General features: G+C 37.5%; 1 protein-coding gene across 2 annotated transcripts in view; it reads right to left on the bottom strand.

Annotated features, from left to right (window-relative positions):
- Positions 1–16,403, bottom strand: part of LOC121671610 (macrophage mannose receptor 1-like) — a 58,686-nt gene that overhangs the window by 20,093 nt on the left and 22,190 nt on the right. For both annotated transcript variants that reach the window (XM_042043596.1, XM_042043597.1), the window contains 9 exons: positions 13,736–13,893; positions 9,921–10,031; positions 8,453–8,568; positions 6,936–7,084; positions 5,296–5,495; positions 4,598–4,722; positions 2,678–2,765; positions 1,614–1,758; positions 56–97 (listed from right to left, as the gene is read on the bottom strand). In XM_042043596.1, the coding sequence (XP_041899530.1) occupies positions 56–97; positions 1,614–1,758; positions 2,678–2,765; positions 4,598–4,722; positions 5,296–5,495; positions 6,936–7,084; positions 8,453–8,568; positions 9,921–10,031; positions 13,736–13,893 (1,134 nt within the window). The remainder of the gene's footprint in view (positions 1–55; positions 98–1,613; positions 1,759–2,677; positions 2,766–4,597; positions 4,723–5,295; positions 5,496–6,935; positions 7,085–8,452; positions 8,569–9,920; positions 10,032–13,735; positions 13,894–16,403) is intronic.

Genomic DNA, 16,403 nt, shown 5'->3' with positions numbered 1-16,403 from the left:
TTTTAACAGTGCTTTTGAACACACACACACAAAGAGCAATAGCAGTAACACCTACTGGGTGCAGGAGATTCTGTTGGTTCAGGCTTCACACTTGCCCCTGTGAGAAAAAAAAAATGTTTATTATGATTGCATGCTTTCTGCCTGAAGAGAAAATACTTTCTGTGACTGATAGGCATGTTTTAATACTGCCATTGACTTCTAGCTTAGCAATGGATTTAACACCAAAATGTAGAAGGAACTAAATAGCCTAAATCTCTTATTTTTGGTATACTATTCAATTTTAAGTACACAGTCATGTTCCCTGAGGTTATTCCTTATGTGCAAAGTATTAAAAATTTACCTGAATTAAGCAAATTTTTTTTATTATTCATTAAAAGCAGTAAACCTAATGTCCCAAAGCATGAACTCTGTTAAGACAGTTGTCCCGGATCTCCCTCTCTTTCTTTTCCCCTGGTCACAAACACTCAAATTCTGGCTTAAATCAGAGGCAGCAGGAATGCAGGCTGGGTTATCATCTAATAGAGTGAGGTTCTTTCCATCTTTTTCTGGTTGAGAGTAATTTCTGCCTTGATCTTACAGATTTCCCCAGATAAAATCCCACAGGAAAAGATCTCAAGAAATTAACTGGTCCTTTATGAAAGGAAAAACTTTAGACTAAATAATTCCCCTGGGTTTTTTGCTATGGCACCATGGAGATGGGATCTTTGATGTCATCATTAGTATCTCAGGAAAGCTATTTATTATACAGGAAAACTCTATCAGTTAAGGCTTACCAATTACTTTTGTCCTGAAATATAATCTCACAAATAATGACATTTATTAAGAAAATCTATGCCTAAGAAATTCTTTTACCAATATAAGGCAGAGCTGACATTTATTGTCAATAATCTAATGCAGCATCTTTAGTTTGCTCCTCCCTGTCCCACTGTAAGAATGCAGTAAAACACTTAAATGTGCACTTTCTAAAAAGCTCAAATTTAGATAGATGCCCTGCTAGTGGAACTCAAGTGTTCCCCAAATTATAAATATTGTCTTGATGTCTTCAGTAAATAAAAAGCATCCAAACACATATCTCACGAGAATTTAATGAGTAACCAACATGATTATTGAAATAAAGTATCTCAAAAACAGGCTCCATTTTGAAACTACACATTCTTAGCAGACAAAACAGCACCTGAGGCAAGTGAAGGAGGGATTTTTCACACATAAAAAAATCGAGTAGGTGAACTGATTTGCAAACTATTTTCTAATAACTTGAGAGTCAACTCAGAAAAAAAATCCATGATAGGATTTGTTGGAGAAGGCATGAATTTTCTAAATGAAAAGTAAAATGTGAACATGAATATTCAAAGTAACATTCCCAATTTATCAAGTATCATATTACCCTTTTTGAAATCATAGAGAGAACAGCGAGAGGTCCCAGCAAGGCACTAAAGGCTCGGCACCTTTAAATACCTCAAAGACATGGAAATCCTTATACCACCATGATGTTTCACAGTCCACGGAGAACTATTCTTTTAAAGAGGTTTGGAAATTTTTTATTTCTTAAAGTTAAGGTAGAAATCAACTGAGAATATCTTCTTATTACACTAATACACAGGTGTAAGCAATACCTTTTCTTATTTGGCAAATCCATCCATACATATAATCACAGTGCCTGTCATTCCAACGCATGCTGGAATCACCACTGATCTCTGTACAAAGTTCAACTCCTTGATAATTATTTGGCTCTCCAAAACCCCAGTTTTCATACCTCACCTATGACAGAAGAAGTTTTGTGAAGATTCTGTTATATGGAAATAAAATAAGGGAGAGAGGGAGGAGACAGCATCAAAGCACAGACCTACAACTTGTTCCTACTGTCAGTTTAAAAACTTAGATAGGAGGAAACCAGAATCCCCCTGTGCAAATGCTGACATTTCAAACTTTTTTTCAGATTTCAAATGGATTGCAGTTTAGGTAACAGTTGGTTTTGTTCACACTTGGAAGAATATCAACATTTTTAATGGGACCTAAATTCTGTAAAATACATTTAATAACAATGTTGGGGCATACTACATCTTGATATTAAATTAATTAAATTTACAGTATGAGTAAAATAGGATATTATTCAGATACAGTAAAAATGTTGGCATTTTTCTCAGAAGAGTTTTACTGCTATTCTAATTTTCCTATATAAAATCCAGTTTCAGGTTTCTGTACTGTAAATTGTCATCAATATATCTTGACCAACTTTGCATCAAGTACAACTACATTTCCAAAATAACTTTTTTTTTTTTTAACAGTTTTATACCTTAGTTTTAAGTGCAATAAGGCAAACTGGCATTAAAAAAATGCCTTCATTTCCATGTAATGTAAGCCATTGTAGATAATGAGCAAAGAAAAGAAATACTAAAGAAGGACTCTTTTATCTAAAAAATCCTTGCATTTATAACATCTTTTTATTCTACGTGTATTTCATTTCCTTGTTGATTCAGTGTGTATCTTCTCATTGAAATTCAGTATGTTTTAGCCAAAAAAATCAAGCCATGAAATTGCTGTTCATTAGCTTTCCTAAAGAGAGCAGGATACAGAGGGTTATGATTAAGCATAAAATTACACAGAAACACATACACTACACATACTCGAGAAGCGCAGGGAATGCAAAATAACAGCTGTGGAAAATTAAATTACTCACTGGAGACCCATCACTCCAAGCAAAGCCATCGTCAGGATTCAAGTAATATAAACCCATCCAGAAATTCTGGTGGTAATAGCCATTGTTTCTAAAACAAAAAGAAAGTCCCAATACTAATAAGGGCATTGCAACATTTTTAACAATCTATCGTTTACTACAGTTAAGAGAGTTCTCTAAGGATAGTCCTTAACGCTGCTAAAAACAATAACAACCAAGGCGGAAATAAATTAAAACGCAACTGCTTCTAGCTGTTATTATGCATTAACTCAGATTGAAATATAGATCAAGAAAATTACCAGATACAACTCCTATACATAAGGTGGCTTAATAGCTTTGTATAAGGGTTTACTAACTACTGCTGCTCCATTTCTCAACTCTTCATTTTCTCTGTAAAGGCACTTACGGTTTCCAAATAGAGAGTTACTTTCTGCAGTTGAATCACATTTTTAAAATATCACCTTCAACTAATCCTTGTCTGCAAGCAGACACACTTTACTGACTTATCTGAATGTATTCAATTTGTGGCAATGAAGCATCTGAGACTTCTTCCTTACTGGAAGTACACAGCTGGAATTCTAGTACGGTCATAGCATTTTGCAGGGCCATGATGTTTCAGTCTTGCTTCTTGGTTAGCCAGGGATGTACAAGATCCTTGAGCCTGGTTTATTCTGGTCATATTGCAAGTGTTAGCTTTCTAAGAATATTTCATCTTATTAAAAAATCCCACAGCTGTTTTTCGCAGTTCAGGGACTTACTAACTGTTGGGGAGGATGTAAGTTTGGTAAGGTATGTAGGCTTGGCAGAAAGGTCTGTGAATGTAGAAGCTGGGGATGAGGTAGAAATAAAAGCAAGTTTTGATATAGAATAAAAGATGTTTTGCTGAAACAGTGATCGCTGAGTAACTGAGAAGGCAAAGGTTGGAGATTAGTTGGAAGGAGGTTTTTAAGAGTAGGACAAAGGTATGTGACTACAAACAAAGACATGTTTTTCACCAAGTAAATAAGTCTCAAGAAGAGCATAAGTCAATAGGAAACACATCTTTACCAAAAAGAGAGATATGGCAGGCAAACAAGAAATGTTGATGTAGCAAGGAGAAGAAAGGTCTAAGCATTTTCCACTGTAAGCTTAAATTGTAACTTACTTACTCTTGTGATTGGATAATAATGATTATAATACAGTCATGGTAGTAGCTATGATAGGCTATAGGCAAATGTAAAGGTATTGTGTATGGTGCTTATTGGTTGTTATGTGTTAAGATACTCTGCAAAGAAAAGTATCTAATGCTTTGTAACTTGAACAGAAGGTGGCTTCAGGTATGCCTACAGCTGGAGCTGGCAGCTGTAGGGCTGGCTCTGGATACCCGCTCCCTGAAATGCTGTAACTTCGCCTATGCAATAAACAGCTTTCAAGAGAGCCGCCTGAAGTCCAGACATCCTTCGTGAAACTTTCTCCTACAACTAACCTTATTTCCACTCCTTAAGTAAGAAAAGAATTAATCTGAAGTTACCTCTTCTTTTTGATTAGTTCATAAAAGTGACAAAAAAATCAACATATTATCCAGATTTATTACAACTGTTACCATCTTTGTCCACTTACTTATGTGAAAACAACTGGCATCTGTAGTAATTTTATAATATCCACAACACCACATTAAATAGCTTTACTTCAGATGATAAACTCTGCCTTAAGTAGATATCTTGCCAATGTCATTTCAGCACTACCTTTTGAGGTTATTGCTGCTAGTCATACAACTCCTGCTATTTCATCAGCTCCACTCCTTTGCTGTGTGTTTGACACAGACACAGATATTGAATGCAGATTGGCTTATACAGAAGTAAACACATACACCTAAGAAGAAACATTTCAGAAAGACAAGGAGGCTAATTAAAGTGACCTGCTGCCCACCCTGAGGGTACTCACGCAATGGAACGCCAGATCACGTACTGCTCGTCTTTGCCATTAATGGAGGCCAGGTCTCCTCCTATGGATCGACAAAACGCCTGCGCTTCCAGCCATGTTTTCTTGTGCTCTGCTCTTGAAAAAGGCTAAAGAGAGCATTCTGCCATCAGACAAAACAGACCATACAGTTCACAAGATCAAGAAATATTAGCTACCCAAAAGCAATAATTTACAATTATATTCTGTGGGGATTACAGAAACTTTGAGTACAGGGCATAGGAGTGTTCACCTCTGTGAAACATAGGCTTGGAACGAGTGTCTTTAAGACAAGTTAGCACACTGCATTGCTGATAGGAGTGTCTACTGCAAGGCAACAACCAGACAAGAAGATTAACAGAACCGGAAATTAAGAAGGTCAAACCTGAAGTTTCGTCTTTAACAGCATAAAAAAACCATGAGCATTTCAGTAGAAAGGAAGACTTCTACATAGAATCCGGAAACAAGATTATGAAACAATAGGATATTCATATGCCAATTTTTATTGGGATCACAGAATATTCTGAATTGTAAGAGACCCACAAGAACCATCAAGTCCAACTCTTAACTGGATGGCCCATAAAGGGATCAAACCTGCAACCTTGCTCTGGCAAACTGACCTAATTGCATGTATGTGAAGCAAATAGAAACTACCTTAATGCAGAAATGATCAATATACTTACTTTGAAACAGAAGCTAATATGATTGCTTGAGTCCCAACCTTCTGGACACTGGGGCATAGGAGTTGTTGTAGGAACAGGTGGAAGTGTCACTCCTTCTGCCCACACTTTGCATAGGAATTTTGCCTTTTCTTCACATTTTATTACATCCCATAATCCACCTGCTATTCCAGTTCTCATGGCAACACAGCCTGGCTTTCTTCCTGATTGTAAACAGGAATGCACAAAAATGCCATTCAGGGTGTTATAAGAATTTAGAAAACTTCATATTCTATCCTGGCAGAAATAAAGTCTTTTTACAGAGTCAAAAATGTTTCTAATGTTAGAGCAGGTCCCCAGGAGGACCACGAAAATCATCAGAAGGCTGGAACAGTTCTCTTATGAAGAGAGGCTTAGGGAGTCGGGTTGTTCAGCCTGGAGAAGAGGACTCTAGGGAAACATTACAATGACTACTCAATATCTGAAGAGCTCTTATAAGATGAAGAAAGACTTTTTACCAGAGCTTATAGTGACAGAACAAGGGATAACCATTTTAAAATGAAAGAAGGTAGATTCAGATTGGGCATAAGGAATGAATTTTTTTATTATGAAGGTGGTGAGTAACTGGAACAAGTTGCCTGGAGAAGTTGTAGATGCCTCATTCATGAAAGTTCTCAACGTCAGGTTGGACTAGATTTGAGCAACCTGGTCTAGCGGAAGGTGTCCGTGGCAGGGGGTGGGACTAGGTGATCTTTAAATATTTTTTCAACACAAAACATTCTGTGATTCTATTATTCTAATTTATGAAGAAAAAAGAAAGGCAAAAAAATCTCTAGTTCATCCACTCTGAGACACTGAATTATGCTTCACACCAAATCATCTGCGGTGGCTGACTCTAGCTAGATCATAACCTTAGATTCAACAAATTATCCCCTAAAACTGAAGATGTTGTTAGAACTAGTTTCTCAAAATTTTCTAATTTGACTTACAGTTTTCGAAAACTAACTAGGTATATAGAAGCCTACTATTGGCTTTTACTGTGGTCTATGTAGCCTTATCACTTCACCTGACACACTCAAATCAGCAATTAGGCACTGAAATTAAACTGAATCAGAGGACCTCCTGAATGGCATAAGCAACATACCAGAACTTTGAACACCAACAACCACCCCCTTTCTGATGTGATCATGTCAGAGATTAAATGACCTTCCATTCCTATATTTTGGCCCTCTGGTCTTACCTTACAACCCCATTTTCTCTAGGATGCAGAGATGCTTCATGCATGCTGTGATCCCACACACTCAGAACATGCAGTGAGCAAGCATGGTACAAGACATGGCTGAACAGGCAGGACTCACAAGGAGGGTGCACTATGCCTGCAGAGATTGCTCCTCCAGAGTAGTACAGACACAGACTTCCCCAGAACAGTTTCAAATCAGAAACTTGATCTCAATTAAAAGTTTCTTCCCAAACTCATACTAAAAACTCATTTCAGCACTAAGCAGGAACTTAGCAACCACGCTGGATTCTTGGGGAAAGCAGCCAGATGTATTTGAAAGCCATTGGCCATTATGTCATCAAGAGAGGGCTAAGGATAAAACTTCAAGCAGTGAGCAACTTTTTTTGGGCCCTGGACTCATTAAGCAGCGCAGAGTCATACCTACCAGGCATTTCAGAATTCCAGTGTGTAAATAAGACAGATTCACCATTAGTCCACTTGAACGTTCCCTTTTCTTCTACATCTGAAAGTCCAATCCAAAAGTATCTTTCTGTTCTCAGCCCAACCAGGCTAGTCAGATAGGCTTGTTCATATCTGTTCAAAAGAAATCAGTCATTAAATTAATAGTGTTAAATTTATGTTTAAGTTGTAAAAGGCTTGATATTTTCTCAGAATTACTGCCATACATTCTTGAAAGCATAGCTTGGATATATTTTCTTTAGCAAAGAATATAACAAAACCATTAAATAATAGATACTTTGTAAGCTTTGATACCAGAGTATTTCACTGTCTTCTCAGAGGGCCAGTGAATAAGGTGGCATAATCATGGACTGACAGGAAATTGGTGGCAAAGAAGAAACCTGACATGCCTTATGTTTTGTACCACTTTATTTTGTGAGTTTCTAGTACTCTTGTATTTTATTACTTCTTGCTTCAGACAAATCCAAAACTGTAAAAGGAATCTCAGCATTACTAAGAAAGTTACAAAAAGTAGAGGCTAAAGTAGTATGATACTAAATTATCAAACTAAGGAACACTGTAAATTAGATCCAATGATTAAGCAAGAAAAGTTATATTTAGCAAACAAACCTATATAGAGGTAAAGCCTGACATAGTTCATTGTGGTGTTTAAACAAACAGTTCTTAAGAAATCAGAGCAAATAAAAAAAATTCTGCCTTTAACAAGGTGTAGCCTGAAGACCATATTAATGTTAAACCGTTTTTGTGGCAGCTGCAGTGCTATCTATGCTTAGAGAGATACCATTCGTGACAGCTGGAGCTTTCACATTATAACATATCTCTTTTGATTATATAGCAACAAATAAGAGATTGTGTAAAGCATTGAGTCATCAGCAAGCAAAATATTTTTTTCTTAAACCTTTTATTTTTCCAATTTCACATACATCATTATTTACTTTTTCCAATTTCACATACAGTAATGTGCACCACTTCTCCAGAAATTTAGCACACACTGAACCCTGGCTGAATTGTGACAGATTTTCAGGTACCAAGCACTTCACATCATTTTGATTTCTTACTTAATTTTTTTAGGTACCTCAATTCTAAGACCAGATGATTGAAAATTATATCCTCTTGCTCATTTGAACTACCTTTTGAAAGGAATTCAGAGCCATGTCTCTTCATGTAATACTCAAAATTGGATTCTGTATTCCTCACTCAAGTTAGCCACTACAATTAAGAAAGTAGAAGATATAGTTCTACTTTTTCTTTTATATAGCCATCTATATCAATACTGATTTCCCAGCCATGACCTACTTTCTGTATAAACCAGATTCCTGGATTTGAATATACATGTAAAAACTGTGAAAAGTTCTGTGTCTATAGATAGCTGTCCTCTGAAGCTAAATTTTGGCCCAGATCAGAGTCTTTATTTTGATATGCAGGTGCTGCTAGAAGTTCAATCCTCATTTGATCCCCTCAGACAAGTAGACATTTACATACCTGTCTTCAATAGTTGCTAAAAATGCCTGATGCCTTCCACAGGTTTGATTTGCTTGAGAAAACGTTACAAATGTATTTCCAATGAAGTAACAATAAAAACCATGTCTTTTCCAACCCTGTCAAAATAAATGTGAAGTGATAATATATGGTAACAGGAAAGGGAAAGGGAAAGGGAAAGGGAAAGGGAAAGGGAAAGGGAAGCAACAAAACAGAAAACTGATTTATACCACTGTTACCTAACCACTAGATAAAGGAACAATGGAACTGAAAGTCAGGGCAGAAGCAGGCAGGATCAAATTTTTTTACAATTTTGTTTCATAAAACAATTTTTCATATCTATTGAATTTTTGATCAATGTATTCCAGTCACAAAGGGATGAGAGGCTTTTCTGTGCATCTTTTGTGCTCAGAACAGGATTACAACTAGCACATAGGATTCATGCAATCACAAGGATGGACTTGAGAAGCAAATTTCAGCTTGAATTTTCAGAAAGGGAATGACACCTCAAACAAGTTTGTTTACCCTTAACTAACAATAACACTTTCTCCTGAAGTTTTATCGTTCAAATATTGTTTACTCAGGAACATGCTCTCAGAGAAGTTTGCTGTGACCAACCACAGTTTACAAAAAATTTCTTCTGATGGTTTTTAATTTCTCACTTTTGCAAGACTTTTTTCCTACAAGCATGCACTTAGTTGTATAGGCTATGATAACATCCATAAGCATGAGAAACCCTTTATTTCCTCCAACAGTTGAATACTTTTTAGGATTCCAGGTACTCTTTTACAATTACCGGGAATAATCGCCAAAGACTTTCTCTGAAATTGTGTAAAGCAGACTTGGAAGAAAAGGAAATTTCTTCAAGGAAGACAAATACTCAATAAGATTTCCTATGACATAATAAATTACAGTAGTTTTTTGTAATTACTGGGTGTTATGTCATTAGAAGGCAAGCAAGTAAACAATAGATCTTCTGGCAGTTCAGAAGGAGCACAATAGATGCATTTTACTTGGCCACTGGTAATAAGTTGTTCAAAGTAGAGAGCACTGACAGCGACCACACCAAAGCCCTGAGAATAGTGTTTAGACAGGGATACCCTTCCTACTATGAACAATTTTGTAGAAAACTGTAGCCAGAGATGAAGTGCAGCTGATGGTACAGGCAAACTCTTTAGGGAAGCTTGAGTGCCAATCAAGGATAAATGGTCTGCTGCAGGGTAACAGGTTTGAGATTTGGTTTAAGTTCTGGAAAAAGAAAGGGAGTATCAAGAGCCAAATTACAGTCATAGATTAGATTTACTCATATATAACACCTACCCCATCTGCCATAGAAATGAGAAGGCAAACTCTTCTGATTATGATGACACAGAACCTATTTGTCCTGTGTTTTCTGTCACCTAGGTGACAGTTTCTCTTTTTTATCATTCTTAGCAGCCTACTCAGATCAGACAGATTTTTCTTCACTTACTCTCTGGCAGCCCATGTCAATTGTTTCTTCAGGAGGAGCATCTGACATAGGTTTCCTTTTACAGATGTAGCCAATCTTCTTTTCACAAGAATGGTCTGCCCAAAATCCATCCTGAACATACAAACAGAAACTCAATCAACTGGGATTTAATCTTCAAAAAAACTGGTTTATACTTCTAAGTATTTAATAAATTTTTGCTAGGCTTAAATGGAGCAAAACCTTCATCTAAGTTCAATACTTAATTCCAACCTCATTCCTACCTCACTTCTTCTGGAGTTGATTTACCATTGACTTACACTTTCTTTGATTATCTACCATTCTGAAAAGCAATCCCTTGAGGGTGACAGCAATACACCATCTTTACAAAGACTACTGATTTAATAATCATGTGGGAGGAAAGGGAGATATCATCTCTCCCCACAGAAATACAACTCTAACAGAAAAAAAACAACACCAAAATACTGCATTCCTTAGTTAATACTTATACAAAATTTTGAAGATGTAAGAAGTTCTTTGTCAAAGTCAGAATTAATATTCTTATTCCTCACACTGCAGATTCTCAGAAGAAGCAATGACATTCAGTGGAAGTCATACTGAAAGCAAGGAATATCACACTACATTCCCTAAATATTTTACATGTATTTTGGCTGAACAGATGAAGTGTATTAGGAGAGGAAGGGAAATGTGTGTGCCTCTCACCTATGCCTTAAAGACTCCACCTTTATAACTGTAATTTCATAGCAGTTGATGGCAATTTCTTCTTTTTTTCCCTTCTTTTTATTCTCCCTGTTGCCCCCTCCCAAATGTAAAATAATCATCAGACACTTCTGCCACAGTATCCCAAGCTCTCAAGAGACTCAACAAACCTTGCTTCCAGCAAAAACTCTCCCAAAGCTCAACACTTCTGCCGGCAACAACAAAACCTTGTATGTTCACCTGGTGCTTGTGTCTGTCCTGTGCTTACTGCAAGGCAAGTCCACTGGTGGCTGTTACACCATCCCTACCATGTCTTTCTCATTAGGTTGGTAGGCCCTTCAAATAATCACCCAAATCTCTGACCTTTGCAGACTGGAAGAAATAATCTTTGAAAGACCTTCAGACTTCTTCAACACAGGAAAACCTACTCTGAAGCCGTGTGTCTCTAGTCGCAGAAAGATCATTTGCTGCCTTTCCATAACTGCGTCTTCACTGGGAAATTCATGCAGTAATTTCTAGATAGTTCTTACCATGTCTTATGAGCTGCCTTTTGAAAATATATCTCTGTTCTCTTGCTTTCTCATTAACTAAACCCAAACACTTCCTTGAGAAAGACGGTGGTGTTACAGACAGGGCCAGGCTTTGTTCCATGAATATAACTGACGGATTCAGATGGCTTCAGCCAAGGACTGATCAACCCAAAAATATCAACAACGGAAACATAAGTGTACTTAGGTAGGTAAATGTCAACAAACTTAGAAGATCAACTATAGTTATGCATTGCTTGGTCAGCTGACAGCTGATTCCAAGAGCTGAGCTGGTACAACTTCCACGGAATTTCTTCAGCCAAAACCTACATCATGCTTTCTGTATTGCTTTTGGGCACTGATAAAAGTGAAAGGATGACAGCTCTTCTAAAGGAGCAGAAAGGAAGAGCATGCTGCTACTTTTATTTATTTGTAGCTACAGCCATAATTATATCTATCTATTGCTGTTGGAATTAAAAGAGCTTCTGAGGTTTTGATACATATTCAGTGCTGGAGGACCTCAAGATCCTTCTGTAGTGAATGACTCTGTGTTAGGTGAAGGAAAAGAAGGCTTGGACTAACTGAGAACAGAGGCCTCCCTTCCTAAAGTCAAGGACCAGCACCCTGAATGAGTATTTTCAGGTGGTTGTTGACCACAGTATTAAGCATGCCAGCTTGCCATGGGAAACTGCTTCTGAGCAATGGTCATAGGTTATCTGGCTGCACTGAGTGCTGCCGTTTTAGCATGGCATACAGCACATGACCAGTGGGCCCAAATCTTAATGCTTTGAGACCTTCATCATTGAATTAATTTCATTTTAATCCCCAATCAGATGTTGGATCCCTTTTAAAATCTGAGGTCATCTTCTGTCAACAGATTTGCCTCAACACATACACACCACTGCATGTATCTGTAATTATTCTTGTCTCCTTATAAATGAACTGGTCGTGTGTCCCAGTAGTTTGGTCTGAACTTCAAAATTTTAGTGACCATACAAAGTGAGAATGAGGGCATAACTAACAATTATTCCTATTTTTCTATCCATGTCTTCTCCCATGCCCGAGCAAGTTCTCTGGCTTTGACCAGTATAAAAGTTCTTGAAGCAAGTGCCATTTACATCCTTGAACGACTGACTCCCACCTCAGAGCGCTCAGCTTCTTTCCACTGTCTGACCCTATAACTCTGATAAGCAAAGCATCTACTACAACCTCAACCAGCACTGGCATAGCCACTGCACAGACAACAGAGCACAAAAATCCTCACATCCTTAAAAGATGGTTGGCTCAATTACCATGTGCACCATGGCATGCCTAACGTGGAAGAAATATACATTTACACTTCTCTCACCAGAGTATGCCCACTAATACAGCAGAGAAGATTTTTTAATAATTTTTGTAACTATAAATGAGACTCCTCTATGTCGCCTGCTACTTCTTCCTGATGCAGGGCTGGCTTAGCCCTCTCCTGCTGCTCTCAATCTTTAAACTTGAGTGTTTATGCACCAGAATGATGGTGACACATGAGCCAGCTGCATGCATATAGGCCATGGTTGCTGTTGATGACTGCACTGAAGCAAACAAGAAAACTAAACCTACTGGAGCCTGGCTGAAAGCTTGTGCTCCAAGTAGAGCTCAGTAGAGTGTTCAGGACATTGAGAAAAAACCTTAGTTTTCCTCTTCAGTTTAGAAGTGCACTAACCAAAAGTGTAGCAAAAGTTCAACCATTAAGTTTTAATTTTGCAAAATAAGAAAATACCTTTGGTATGTGTACGTGCTTTTGTCCCTCCTGATATAATTGGCAAACTCTAAAGGAGGTGGTAAGTTCATTGGTTTTAATTATCACAAGTAGGAAAAATACAACATCAACACAGACTGATTTTTATGCCAGGTACTATCTCTTTTCCTGTAATACTCCTAGGTCACTGACCATTGACATATTCCAGAAGAACAGCCCTTTCTAAGCAGCCTTTAAACTGTAGGTGTACAGTCACTTAGGAAAGGCTTTCACTAATGCCCCTGCTAAATACTTTACTACTTTTCTCACAGCTCTTCGCGTGCAGTGCAGACACAAGCCTAACAATTAAACCATCTAGATCCAAGATTTAGAACTTTGCTTAGAAAAATAAAACTAAGATTTCTGTTTTCTTCTAAAGAGAGTATTTCTCTCTAGCATCAATAAAAATTGCTAGTGCAATTTTTTAAGGTGAGTACCATATTCAGTCAAAATAGAAAAAAGCCAAACACATCCAAAATGTCTTTTTAGTTTCCTGAAGAAAACACTTACATGTTCATCTGCTTCCCGATGTAATTATAAGATTCTTTAAAGAAGTTCATGTGCACAAACTGAAATCCTGACATATGGATGCTGGGGGGCAGTTGCTACCACTTGTCTGCTTCTCAGTGAAATTTTCTAGCAACCTCAAACAGAGATCTTTCCTCAAAAAAGTTATTACTGACTTTAAAGTAGGCTGCTTCAAGCAGTAACATATCCATTTTTTTAAACTATTTTTTGTTATTTGCTCTTGCATAGGAAAAAGTTCAAATGATAAATGAAATTATAAGACAATTCAGTCAATAGCTATGTGACTTTACCTTTCCCTTCATAACGACACAGTCCTCTTGCCTGTTGTTTGCATGAGTGGGTTCTCCACGAAGCCACTTGGTGTGGCTGACAGGTGTTCCATCGCTCCATTCAAAATACATCTGAACCTTGAGGTCATTCAACCCAATCCACAGCTCATCAGATGGCTCTAAAACATACAATTAACAGTTCTTTCATATAATGTGAACTTTTGTCTTCGTGGAAAAGAAAAAATTTTATCCTCAGAAAGTTTAAAAGGCAGTCAGGAAATTAGGGCTCTCAGCTTCACAGAGGTCAGACTGACCATCACATATCTACTCCAGTCATCAGCAAAGGCCACCCACCAAAGTGGCAATAAAATAAGGGTGTTCATCATAGAAAACAACCAAAATACTCCCTGTGCCAAATTACATTGCAACACAACTAGGTTCATCTTTTTTTCCAACTCAAAACTCTTGTAACAAGATACAAATAAACACCTAAATAAAGTATTACCTCCCCTTTTCCTCCTAGTTTTAGTAAAATGAAGAAAGAAGTGTCCTATTTTCTAATGCTCAGACACTCAGTGACGTCTTTTAGAGCTGATAACCAGAGTACTTGCAAGTTTTCCCATTCTGTTGTTCCTATATTTTATTTCATTTCAGAGTAAAATGAAATACACATGGTTGTTGGATTTTTTTCACTTTTCAGTTAAAGGAGTTAGCTGCTGGCTTTTGGCTAGAGAAAACTGCAGGACTGATCAAGAAACTTACTTCACGCTCTGTTTCTGAGAGGTTCATTTGCATGTGTTTAAATTCCTCCACTCTAACACACAACACTATTATGTTCATATTTGGTTTTTCCTCTGAATAAACTATTTGAATAAGGAGGATTGAAAATTTAGGCATTTATAATCAGTCTGAATAGATAGAACTGATATTTTGACTTTGTTCAGTGCAACTGGCATTTTTTAAGATATCATTTTGTTATTTATTTCCAGTCTGTTATCCAGTATATACCATAGGCAGCAGGTACTTCCTTTTGTCCACAGCACTATGACTCACGCTGACCAACTGCATGCCCAGTCCATTCCTTGGATAGCTGTCTTTCCAAGAAAAACTACTTGGTTGCTAGACTTTCCTCATTATTAACATTTTTCATGAACAATAAGGAGACTATTTTTTAACAGTTTTTTCCTTTGCTTATAACCTTTTATTTCTAATCATCACGCTCAGAGTTTTTTTCCTGTTCAGCTGTCAAAGTTCTTGCATTCTTGCATAAGTCTTCTTCTAACACACTCTATCCAGACTGACCACAGTCAACCTGACAATGAAATCACCCATGGAAATTAAAAATATCAGCTTTTTGTGAGCCCCCACAAAAAGTCATCAGTTTCAGCAGCAGGTCTCTCAATGGTTCTTTTCTGATTCTGCCATCCCTAGCAACAGAACTGCCTATAAAAAAGATAAAAGTCATTGTCCTCAAGGAAATTCTTTCTGATTAACACATTTCCTAGATTCCACCATAAGCTAAAACTCTTCTGTGACATTTCTGCTATCTGCTAGTTCAGGAACTAGGAGGCTTCCCATTCTGGCCAACCAAGGTACTGCAAATATCACCCTCCTAGCTGGTGAATGACACTTGAATGACAGACAGTCACCTCTCTGTCCTTTCTCCTTCCCTCCCTCAAGTCTCCTGCCTTTATAACACCTAAGTGTGATCAGCCCTCATAACTCACCACCTCTCCCCCATGAAGAAGTGCTCAAACTCCCAGGCTCTCAGGCTCCCTTTTCAAACACACACCTTTACCCCTTCTTGCAGACTGTGCTTTAAGTTCAGCAGTCCCCCAAAATTACATTTCAGTACCCTTGTTTAAACTCTCCTCTGCTAACACAACTGAAAGCTGTTCCAATTCTACTGCCCATCGTACTCTCATTCCCTCCTTGCCCACTACCATCCATGCTCTCTAATTTATTTTTTGTTTAGTTACTTCTTAAAATCTTTCTTTCTGTGTTTACTGAGCACTTTGCACAGCAGAGGCATCATCCATGGCCAGAGTTTCTACTGCAGTGGGCTCACAGCATGGTAATACAAACAATAAACAAAATTCTTTAACAAAATAACTACATCAAAGTCATCTAAATAAGCCACACAAATCTATGGAGTCTCTTCCTACATAACATTTTTTTCTTCAGTAGAAGAACTGTTACTTTTTTGCAATCATCTCTACAGATGTATGATTAAATACCAAGAGGGGTTTTTTCCAGCAATTTGTGAAGCAGCTTCCCATTCTCAGTCATGCACATTTGTGCCATATCACATGCTGGACTTCCGTGTAAACATCCAGAATGCACTTCTTTATTCTTCATGTTCCTCTCTAAAGTTCTCCTTTGTGGGTGATGCCAACAAAAGCTCAGCTACCATGACAATATTCATCTCATTGTACCCCTTCTTCCTTTGTTTTATCATGGGACTGTGAATTGTTTGGCACAAAGATAGACTTTTGTTCTTTCTGTACAGCAGTGTCCTGATGCAGACAAGATTTTCTAGGCACTGCAATACATGGTGTTCTCCTCTCAGTGGTGAACAAGGGTAATCTGATACAGTCATAAACTCTCGTAAAAGGTTTCTTTAGTTGTTCCTATATTACTTCTCTGAAAAGAATGCTTTCATAATAGTCTGTTGCAGCTAGTTCACCAT

This window comes from Corvus kubaryi, unplaced genomic scaffold (assembly GCF_017639235.1).
Source record: "Corvus kubaryi isolate FWS band 111438036 unplaced genomic scaffold, C.kubaryi_AGA036_p1.0 37398, whole genome shotgun sequence".
NCBI classification, from domain to species: Eukaryota; Metazoa; Chordata; class Aves; order Passeriformes; family Corvidae; genus Corvus; species Corvus kubaryi.
This window is presented reverse-complemented; position numbering and strand designations above follow the sequence as displayed.